Below are 12,753 nucleotides of genomic sequence, written 5' to 3' on the forward strand. Positions count from 1 at the left end.
TTGCAGTGAGAATTGTTGAGTTTGTAGTAATTAGGCATTTGACCATTACGTTGGAACGTCGTCTGAGAGTGCAAGTCTAAAAGGTGAATTGTGAATACTGGGCACATGCTTTAGTCCCTAAATTAAAGGAGTCTCTCCGGTTCGAGAATCATTAGACCATTGATTCGACCATGGTTTTCAAGAAAGCCCCGTTTGACTGGCGACTTTCTTGATGGCAATCAATTTGACGGCACGTTGTTCGGTCCGCGAATACTTAACGTTCGGTGAGAAATTAACGGCGCATGTTCGGCTCACGAATACTTGACGTTTGATTCGGTGATAAAATTAGCGGCTCGTTGTTCGGCTCGCGACTGCCTAGTTGATTGAATCGGCGATCAAATTGGTGGCTAGTTGTTCAGCTCGTGAATGGCTAGTCATTTGAGTCGACGCTAGAATTGTACTGAGCGTTATTCGGCTCGTGAAGGTAGTGGGGACTATTACGGATTGTCGACGCCCTCTTTTGTTGGTTTGATCAGAACCAACTCGTTGCGGCGTGACCGATAATATTATCGCTATGCCACAGTAATAATTTCGCGGGGACCACCAGTCAGTATCGGCGTCCTCTTTAGCGGTCTGATAAGAATCAAGTTGCAAGGGTCTAGCCGATAGTGTAGACGTGGGCCGCGAAAACTACGTGTAGGGTGAATCAATTAATTAATTAATTAATTAATTAACGAAAATTACGTGTATATTAATAAGGTCCTAGAGATACCAGTCTATGTCGTCGTCCCCAATGCAGTCCGACTATCGTCACGTTGCGGAGGACGAACTGATAGCTGGTCAGCAATAATGGAATAATCAATATAAACAAATGAATATACCTTGCAGGATTCCCTTAGACGAGTTCAACTTTTACTGGTATGACTGGCACTAATTTCACTTGAATTATTCAACAAGACTGATTTCCTTCTCCATTCGTTGCTTCTTAAATACGATTGCGTACATTTAGCGTTGTAAATTCTTGGAGGTTCTAGTAAATTCTCTGGAAATAAGCTTTAGTACGTTCGAGAAGCTTCTTCTGTTGCTATGCGGACAAAGTACGCGGCTAAATTTCCAGTGCAATTTTTGTAACGTGTAATTCAAATATTACGCCTTAAGCTAAATATAATGTATCGGAATCGTATTATAACAGACAATAAATTATTTTTTTTGTTAGGTAGTTCAATCCTGAACAGACATATATTTATAATATATTTATTACGTCATCTATACCATTTTTTTATTATTAATTCAATAATAATTTTTATACAAAACCAATTTTTTTTTAATTGGGTTTTTAAAATCCAAATAACATAATTCTCGTATGATACTGCCAATTAGATAACTTTTGTTGTGACCAACAAAGGAAAATAAAGCAATACTTTAATATATAGATTTATTAAATATATTATGTACATAGCTATCGAATAAAAAATTGCTCATGAATTTGCAAGCATGTCACTTACATCTGCAATTACACATACCTAGAAAATTCATAAGAATCTGGCTCGTGTCCAGAAGTCAACCCTCTTAGTCTAAGTTCACGTTCTAAATCTTGGCCAAGAATACCAGCCTCACAATAAGCAAGCAGATTCTCAGAATCAATCCAAAGTATTCGGTTCATTTGTGATGTATCAAGACTGAGAATTGTACGTTTTTCATGTTCAGGACAGTTAGCTGCGCCACTCACTGATGTACCGCCTCCAAAAGGTATACAAACAACCCCAAATTCAATGCACACTCGTACTATCCATAATACATCTTCATGATTTTCTAGTAATTAAACATTAAAATATATTTGTTAATCGTAAATAATACGAATGTTATTACAAAAACTATGAGAACAATATTTATATTTTCAGTATATTACATTATATTTTACAATAATTACTATTAAATTTTATATTTTAAGTACAATTGATTAAAAAAAAGAATAGATGTTAAATTTGTTTATTGTCTGAGATCAGACTAAATAACGCTTTCTTGAGATGGTGAAGGGAGGCTTGCTGGCAAGAGGAATGGACAATGCAATAATTCAATACTGCCTTTATATGACTTGGTTTTTCCCTTATTGAATAATAATGATATAATAAATAATAAGTGGTCTATTGAGGTAAGATTGAATGAATGATACAATGAATACGTGAGAGTTTCTTCAGGTGATATGAGTGATGATAATCTTATAAGTGTATTCTTGAGTGTGGTGCGTGACTCTCCTACTTGTAATTAGAACTCGTAGTGGTAGTGGGAGATGTACTGATAAAGGATGATGATGCCGTGAAGAGTGTCAGGGTGTGATAGGTGAGTGTTGACGCCCCGATTGCCGCTACCGATACGCTGGAGAGGCCTGGTGGTGGCGTTGGTGTGTGACGTCACTGTTGAGGAGAATTGATGCCGCCGTTGCCGCTACCGATGAGCTGGAGAGGCTTGAGTGGGGCGCTGGTATATGACGTCACTGATGAATGGCAATGATGCCGTGGTTTGGGTATTGCTGCTTACTTAGTTCACGGAGCCGTGTGTTAGTGATTCGTAAGAACATCTGTAATAGCGTAGCTTACGTGTGTGGAGATAGATCGTTGTGTATTGAATGTAACCTCTATGTAAGTGCTGTTTGACTTATAAGACGGCGATTTGTGTGAATTGAAGGCGATCTCTGTGTAAATGGCGTTGACTTGTAGGACAATAATTTGATCTTGATGATTGCTTGATTGAACTAGTAAGAGGACGAGAGCGTCATGTGCAGCTCCTTACAATATTCTCGTATAAACAAGCTGCGTCGAAATTGCATCGGTGGCCGTTGCTATGCCGATATTTATCGTGACATAAACAGGGCATAGCCACGTAGAGTTCATTTGTTATTACTTTGGAATTAGTTTTTACAAAACAAATGCTCGCACGCTCATACCTCTCCCACTTTTTATTCCGCTTAAAAACTACTGCAATCCGTAACAAATACAATTATTTACTTTCAAGAAAATTAATTAGTAATTTTTTTAATCAATTTGAATTAAAGATATTAAAATATTTTCAAGTAATACAGTAATAATAAATTTTTGAGACATGATTTTAAGACAAACACATTTAAAATTTTAAAAACTGAAAATAAAAATTGTCACAATTTTATATTACAATATTTATACTATTATTAAGATTATTCTAGTTTATATCTCTTCTTTTCTTTCAATTTTAGCCTTTCTTACTATATTAACTAGACACAGCTGCGATCATTTAAGTCGTTAAAAATGTAAGAGGTAGTACATGATTTATAATATTTTTATAACTTGAATAATTGAATAATAATGAACAAAAATAGAGTAACTGCGGCACTATAAAGAAAAAAATAAGCAGTTGTTTTAAAGTTTTTCATATTTAAATTTTCTACTCTTTAAATTTTTTCTAAAGAGTAAGAAACTATTAAATATAAATAAATTGGCTGAATTACTTTACGAAGTGTATCGCCGAAAAGCACTTGATCATAATTGAATGTTCCATACATCGAATGTATAAGTGGATAAATTGTTTTTTATGGCCACCCAAAAGCTGCGCTTCAGATTATTATAGTTAATGCTTTTGTATCGATTTTTGCTGGTTAATTTAAACCTTTATTTACAATGGAAATCTATTTTATTGTTTATATTCGGTTATCTCGCACACAATTTTTATTAATATACCCTACAAAATTTTCATACTTTAGAATTTTCTTTATAAAAATCACTAAAAGTTATTTAAAAGGCGTACTACTTTTATTAATAATAAATTTTTAAATCCTATATGATATTATTAATTATTCTGTATACTCTAAATATTCGAAATATACAAACATAAAATATATCTTTTATACGCCACCTTTATAAAATTCTTAAAATTGAAAACACAAAAATTTAGCTCTAACTTAATCATCAAATTTCATTTAGTAATAAAATATCTTTAATTTGGTTCAGCATTACTATATTTATTTCATAATTAGAGTAATTCTTTTACATAAATATTTTAAACTTAATCTAGAATAAATAATAGATATATAATACAAGTAAATGTTGTTTTGAAAAAAAAAATACAATTGCATACAATTGCGGTGTTCTTAAACAGTCAATTATAAATGAAATGAAGATTTATTTTGAATTAGGTTTTTTTTATTGAACAATTTATTTCTATCTATATTCAAGTTTACGATGATGCGCGAAGTCCGAATATTTTTTATATATCTATATACATTGTTTACACAATGTGTAGTATAAAATCTGAATAAATCGAAATCTTTGAAGATATATATAAAATAAAAATTGCATACTTGGCCAAAGAACAATATCTGGAATTCGTTTAAGTATACCCTTTTTGAGCATAAATATTTCTCGTAGAGAATGTCCGTGTGACCTTACAAGTCGATCAATTCCATGTAATGAATAATTAATGGATGAATTTGTAATAACTTCCAAAAAAGTATTGTTGATTATTGGCTCTGGGTATTCTTTTGGAAGCATTTTAGGTTTTACTTGGTTTGCCAAATTCACGTTAAAAGTATTTTTTACCCACGATGTGAAGTATGGTAATTCTTTGTTACCTATTGGATATCTGTATATTTATAAAAATATTAATACATTTTTTTAAGCTACTACACAATCTTTTCTATTTTAAGCACAAGCCAAAAAATGTAAGAAATTATAATTAATTTGACTTGATATTAAAATAAAACTAGTACAGTTACATTTTACGATTTATATATTTATATAAATCATATTATTATATTGATTCTTTATATTTTTACGATTACATTTTACAGACATACTAATTAAGTGTAAGAAATATAAATTTTACATATTTGTTAATACATATTTTACATAAATGTAGATATGTATTTAAACATCAATAATCTAACATTTAAAATAATGCAAGAACATACAATGATTTTAAAATATAAATTTATTTTATTTTGTAATTTTTATCCACAATACATAATTTTGCGCCTAGAATATAATGATCGCTCATCAAATATTTTAATAAAAAATCCTTCTTTAAAAATTCTAAATTAATTTTATAGATCGTTGTTAAATGAATCCAAAATTCCAAATACTGACACTATAGAAAATTATTTAACCTATCTGTCAGATTACTGTTAATCTTTTTTGTATTAATTTAATACCATTGATTCTAGAATCAATAAAACGCGTATAGCTTCTTGTTCGAGAATGTAAGAATACTCCCAGCTCATTAAACATCTGGAAAATCCGAGATAAGAGTTCCGGAAAAGGCGAACTCTCGACTACTCGAGAAATAAACATTCAAACGCGCCTCGCATTAACTAAAACTAAACAATTCAGCAAAACTACGAATATCTAAAGAAAATACATTTCATAAACACATCTGGCCAGAACAAAGGTCCAAGTGTCCAGCAAAATAAATCATAAAACTAATGCTACGAGACATTTGACACGGCCTCGCCATAAAACATCTGGCATACACAAATCATAAAATTAGCCTGAAAAACGCAAGCCAGATGATACACTCAAAAACAATGCTACACCTAACCTTCACAACAATGACCGATCGCAACGCGCATGATTATAAGAAATGCATGCAACAGTGTTAGGATGGAGAGGGAAAAGCGCGGCATCAAGACCCACCATCATGGAGGGGAGTTGAGCAAGATCCGTTCGCATTGGAGCCTACATCTTGGAAAGACTCACTGGTAGGAGACCCCACCACTCAAAAGGCGCCGTGATTAGAATTACCAAAAACTAAAGAAGAATTCTGATTGGACACATAATAAGACTAAATCTCATTGGCGACGCCATGATCGACAAGACAGCTCTGATTGGCGACACCAAAAGAGAGGGAATTCTCACCGACCACCGCGTGGTCAAGAGAAGGCTTTAAAAAAGATAACACCGGCACGGCACAATCACTTATCTTATCTTATCTAACAGAAAAAGAACAAGTCAATTAAAACGCAGTCAAACAATTAGAAAGTCCAAGCTAATTACGCAAGGTTATTCTATTCAACACAAGTGCTAGATAATCAAATCATACACTCGCAGCAGTGCAATATAAGTAAAAAGGGGAATCGACAATTACAAATATCATTTCGCACAGTATACAGAATCAAACTGCAGGGAGCCATACGAGGCAACTCAGAGAACAAGACAAAACATAGCTATACACAACGTGCAGACTCATGAGGTAACGTTCCATTCCAAATTAATACATAACTATATCAAGCTATACGCCAATCTGCAGATACGTAAAGCTATCTGCAAAACATAATACAAGCCACGTGCTCATATACAAGGAAGCGCGGGGGTTTACGACCTCGCTCTTCTGTGTGTATTATTCTATCTACACGTGTGTTACATATAGAGAACCAGCAAGGCATCAACTTCTTCCTGTGTATGCGACGTACGTGATAGCTCAGTGGCAATAAAACATACAAATCAAGAAAAGCAAGTACTCAATCTCTAAAACTCATTATAATTCAACTAATGCAATTATATAAATAAAATAAAACTAAATAACAAAACTACTCTGTATTGAATACATGTACTATCTTGTCCACTAGCCTGCAATCCTCCTATCAACATCTGGGAGCTCACACCTAATCTTAGATACTTGGCCCTCCTCGCCCGGTACTCTATTTTTAGACACTTCTCACAATTTTTTTTATATAGTTGAGTGTAAATTGTATTACATTATACGTTTTAATATTCTATATTTATTATTCTAATTAAGTAAATTTGAAAATACCATTTAATATTTAAATAATTTAAATAATATATACTTATATAATTATTAATCTAATTATGTATTTATTGCTAGTAAATATGAATAACAAAAATGCATCTTAAACAAAATGTTATATCGATCAACAATGACTTGTCTAAATTAATTAGTTTCATAATTTTTAATAAAATACATTGTTAATAATAAACTAGATTTATATTAATGAATTGTTTACTTAATTATTTTAATAAAAAAATAATTAATTGAAATAATAATATTTATAAATATACATTGTTTCTACATTTATATATATATATATATATATATCAAATATGAGGTAAAAAAGTATGTTTGTACTATTTCGAATGAAATCCAGAATGAAACTATCACCTAGTAGCAACCGTTGTCAGATGTGCTAGATAAGTAGATAAACAGATATAGAAATAGGTATAGGGTTTCTCAAATAAAATTAATAATTTTTCATTGAAATAAAATATTTTTTTAAATTATATTATTTAATCGATTGACTTTGTGTATAGCCAATTATTTTCGTAGTATTTAAGAATTTTGCCTATAATGAGCACATCTAAAATTTAGATTCATAATTCGATTAAGATTTTTAGCTAACACAGCTATTAGAGATGATATAAAATCACTATTATCTTACCAATATAGTCATTGACTATATAAATACTTATCTAGGTACAATTTAAGCTTGCATTAGTGTATCAAAGGTCATCTTCTAAATATAGATTAATATACTTTAAATAAATACTGTAGTACAGTATAAACAATTACAGTAATGTGCAATCAGTTAACTATCAAGTAAATATTATATAGTCTTCAATTACACATATGTCTCCATGGCAGGAATGTAAGAATCTAATAACTCTCATTGATAAGTTCCATTATAATATGTTGTTCGGATTTAAAGGGTTAGCTTTTGGCTCGAACTGCCAATTCAATAGTTCAGTGGATTAGTCTCTCGGCAGGATAATTTTTAAAGGAAATCAATAACGGACAAGGCTGAAAAATATAATATATTTATTTTAAAACAAGGTTTAATGAGTGTAAACAATTATAATAATATTGCACTGTTGTGTAGAAATAAATATTTTGTTGGATTATTCAAAATATGTGTTCTTGTGATTTTTCTGCTATAAAGGCTTCTTTGGATATTGCTGTGTTGCTTTGAGGTTATGCTGATGTTGTCAATGTCAGCTGATGTCGTCAGTCAATCATGCTTGTGAGGCAGCATGAGAAGATGGTAGTTGAATCAAGTATGCTTGATTGATGAATAGCTATACTTGATGTGGTGTCAGATCTTAAATGGAATTTATTATGTAATCGATTATGTCTTTGATTATGTACAAGGGACAGCAGTAGAATCTAGTCACAGGTAAAAACAATTAGAAGTAATATGTCTAATTCGTGAAGGATTTAATAATCCGTATTTGTAGAGTCTATTAGTCGATCTGTGTTGGTCATGTGTAACCAATGTGTGTGAACCACAGTGACTCTTGCGTCAGCTGTTCAGGGCCTGCACGGCTCCGAAGTGTTCTTCGGACGAGCGCTAGTGTGCCCTGTTTGTGCTAGCGGGCCTGTACCAAGTCGAACGGTTAGTTCGAGAGAGCGTAAGTGTGCCCGATCGACAATAGCGAGAGATGTGACTTGTTTATTTATTAATATAAAGATGTACCTGGTGAACTGCAGGTTGGATGTATTCGATGCTGTGTATGTAATGTTCCCCTTGATTACAATTCCATTGGCTTCACTGTAATCACTTCGAGAGAGCGTAAGTGTGATGCTGTGTATGTAATGTTCCCTTTGATTATAATTCCATTGGCTTCACTGTAATCACTTATTAAAGAATTGCCGATTATCTTTTCTATGCACGCGGGTACTCTTTACTAGGGTTGCCGAAAATGTGGCCACGCGGCGTCTTTACAGTATACTTGCACTGACCGGCAGTTACGCTTGATGGAGAGCGAAGTGAACTTTACGAGTGAGCTTATGTTGTCGAAAATGTGGCCACGCGGCGTCTTTACAGTATACTATGCACTGACCGGCAGTTACGCTTGATGGAGAGCGAAGTGAACTTTACGAGTGAGCTTATGTTGTCGAAAATGTGGCCACGCGGTTTCTTTACAGTATACTATGCACTGACCGGCAGTTACGCTTGATTGAGAGCGGAGTGAATTTACGAATGAGCTTATGTTGCCGAAAATGTGGCTACGCGGCGTCTTTACAGTATACTTGCACTGACCGGCAGTTACGCTTGATTGAGAGCGGAGTGAATTTACGAATGAGCTTATGTTGCCGAAAATGTGGCTACGCGGCGTCTTTACAGTATACTTGCACTGACCGGCAGTTACGCTTGATTGAGAGCGGAGTGAATTTACGAATGAGCTTATGTTGCCGAAAATGTGGCTACGCGGCGTCTTTACAGTATACTTGCACTGACCGGCAGTTACGCTTGATTGAGAGCGGAGTGAATTTACGAATGAGCTTATGTTGCCGAAAATGTGGCTACGCGGCGTCTTTACAGTATACTTGCACTGACCGGCAGTTACGCTTGATGGAGAGCGAAGTGATTTTACGAATGAGCGTCGCTTCATGGCGTGTTGCGCTTAAATGTGCATGCGGCGTCTTCAGCGCCGACAACAGTGTCGATGCGCGTCCCTTCCAGAAATTTTCCTTTGGCGTGAGAAAACGAAGCTTCTAGAAGTTTCGAAGGCGTCCCTTTTTGTGAGTGCTGGCAGTAAATAATATTTCAAATCGTAAACTTGCTCGGACTTGCCGAGTCTTGTTTGTAAACATTTTCTCGAGTGACCGCCTCGGTCCGCACGTGCGGATCAGCCTAGGCGCACGTGGTGGCCAGCCTTGCTGCACGCGCGGTCAGTCTAGGCGCACATGCGGTACGCCGGACTGCGTATATGACCTTTCTTTTGTTTGAAATTCATGGGACTGCTTCAATCCCGAACATATGTATATAGATATAAACATTAATTTAATATATTATTTATATTGAATACTATTTTTATTTTATTTTTATTTATTTTATTTTTATTTAAAATAATATTACAAATAAATAATAAATTTAATTTGGAAATAACAATGACTAACAATTAAAATTTATATTTCTAAATAATTTCTATCTTCCAAGATTTATTTATATTGATTAATTCTACCATTAATAAAAATAAATATTAATCAAAGAAACAATGATACTATAACAATGAGTTTGTTTTTAAGTAGTTTAAATTATAAGATAAAGATAATAACACTCTACTGATTCGAAGATAAATAATATATTTTATATTTTCCTATAAACAAAAATCCTAATATCAAAATCAATAAATGCATTTTATCATAGATAAACTATAATAATAATTTTTTAACATTTAGACATAGCAGCTCTTGAAAATAATGGTCTTTCTTTATTTATTGGCCTAAACAAAAAATGTGTAATTATATAAAATTACAGTAATATATACTGAGTTAAAAAAAATTATTTTCAATCAATTTATTATTTGTTTATGTAATATAATTATTTTAAATTAGCATACTTGAAAATATTGTATCATTTCTTGATTGACTTTATTCAATGGTCAAAATATAAACAATAATATAATTTATAAATTGATATTTAAATCCAATAATTAAACTGTAAATATACAGTAATTTATAGTACTCACAACTAATTATTTATACAATATATATATTGTAATGAGTATAGAATTAGAACAAAGGAAAATTGTACTTTGTCAATGTATCAAGCTAAATTTATCTTTTTAATTGTAAGCAATATTCATTAACATTTTGTGACTTTAATATTCATAGAATAAATAATTTAGAGTTTAATTTACATATAATTTATATATAATTAATAGTCAGTGATTTATAATTTTAAATAATAAAAATATTTCGTCAGTGATTAGATAAGAGATAAATATTTTTATTTATTTACATTACTAATTGTTATAAAAGATACCAGAACAACTCAATATTCAATCATTCGTCAACAAAGCATATAAAATGGCTATTTGGATCAAAACAAAAATAATGACATAGTTTATAAATTATTTTAAATAAAAATCTGGAAACTGAGAGGATCTTTCTTAATAAAGTTAATAAAATTATGTGACAGTTGTTTTTAGAAATTGTTTTTTAATTCCAAATTAAAACCATAATATAGTGTATCAACTATACTGAAAAATCATACACTATTCAAACAAGGCAAAAAATAAATGTAAAAAAATTGTCCTTAATACAAATTGGTATATAATAATCTACATACAGTAGGAGTAACACAACGAAATTATTGAATACTGTCATAGCTATTATATTTGATTAATGAGAGTAATCAATATTAATATAATTGAAAAACTTTTATTATATAAGAACATAAAACTCATACCTGATATTTCGTAAGTCATTTGAAATATTGCTCATAGTTGAAATATTTAATGATTTACATATTAAATTTAGTAATAAATACAGCACACAGACTTTTGACTAAAAACAGATTTTAATAAAATTAAAAAAAGAAATTAATATAAAATATTGTATGTACCACGTTCTCAAATTGTCAAATTTATTACAACAGCAGAATTGTATTATAAATCTAAATAGGACTTTCATTTATTCTTTTCTGCAAAAGGTATATGATATTACAGATATTATAATTATAAAACTTTTTCTAATTGAATTTTAGTGCTTCCTCTTTTTAGTAAGTTCTAAAAAGGAAATTTGTAATAAAAAAAATAGATAATTTATTTTTTTAATGTATTTGAATTTCACAACATATATTTTAAAGAATTTTTTACATTTTTCAAATAAATTTCTTACGTTATAAATATTGGAATTATTAAAATTAATTAAAGAGGTAAATTAAGTATCCAATATTACTTAAAATTAACCTAATCCTATAATAAAATTATATCATAAATTTACTAACTATGATTAGGACTCTGATGTGTTCAAAAGTAAAATAAATATCAATAAATGATTACATAACAAAGAACTGAATAAATATATTAATTAATTTATAATAAAATAAAAGATCTTGTGACAAGAACTCACCTATTACCGGTAAACTCAATCACACCTTTATTATTAACTCGAAATTCAGAATCCTTATAACCCCATCCATTCCATTTTAATAATTCTTGTCTACAAATAAAAATAATAAATATATTTATTTTTTTTTTTTATTATATACTTACTAAATATACTTTTCAGAAAATACTAAAATATGTATTAAATACTACTAAATAATATAATATTTCTAGAACTAACAAAATTAAATCTATCTGGAAAACACATTATGATTAAAGTCTTGTATTTTTTTGATATATAATTGTTAATTACATTTTTGATTATAACATTTCATGAATTAAATGTAACAATACAATCAAAATTAGTAAAAAATTTATAAACTCCTGTATTTTGCTTTATAAATAATGACATTTATATTTTGTCATCTAGTAGGTATCATAGTAAAAATTTTTTGATAATATATTTATAACTAAAATATTAAAATATTTATTATTTGTAATTATAATTTTAAATATATTAAAGAAAAATATATTCTTGGTAAATAATTCAAAATATTAAATATTAGAATTTTTTAACTAACGCTGATTCATGTTTCTTTAGTACATTCATTAAATATTAATTTTATATAAAAAGTTTTCTAACTGGTTTTTTTTTATTTTTTTTTAAGAATAAACCTACAAATTGCATTTGTTATTAATCAAGTCTATGTAATCTATGTAAATATTTTTAAAGCATATTAAAAATTTCACTTTTGAGAAACAAACATATTACAATTAAAAAAATTAAAGCAAAATAATAAAGATTTTATTTCATACTAAATTTGTAGATGTATAAATGATATTTTGAGCTATAGTATGATATTATCATTATTAAATTAATGGAATATCAACATTTATAATTTCACTATTCATTGCCTACTTTTTATGTTCAACATAAGAAATTCGTAAATAATAACAAAAC

At 30.2% G+C, this 12,753-nt stretch overlaps 1 protein-coding gene across 1 annotated transcript in view; it reads right to left on the reverse strand.

Annotated features, from left to right (window-relative positions):
• The window catches only part of Agps (alkyldihydroxyacetonephosphate synthase), a 32,590-nt gene that overhangs the window by 12,814 nt on the left and 7,023 nt on the right, over positions 1-12,753 (reverse strand). The window contains exons 3-5 of the mRNA XM_011497849.1: positions 11,818-11,907; positions 4,310-4,590; positions 1,503-1,791 (exon numbers count right to left, since the gene is read on the reverse strand). Of these exons, the coding sequence (XP_011496151.1) occupies positions 1,503-1,791; positions 4,310-4,590; positions 11,818-11,907 (660 nt within the window). The remainder of the gene's footprint in view (positions 1-1,502; positions 1,792-4,309; positions 4,591-11,817; positions 11,908-12,753) is intronic.

The sequence above is a fragment of the Ceratosolen solmsi genome, unplaced genomic scaffold (assembly GCF_000503995.2).
Source record: "Ceratosolen solmsi marchali unplaced genomic scaffold, CerSol_1.0 scaffold47, whole genome shotgun sequence".
Lineage (NCBI taxonomy): Eukaryota > Metazoa > Arthropoda > Insecta > Hymenoptera > Agaonidae > Ceratosolen > Ceratosolen solmsi.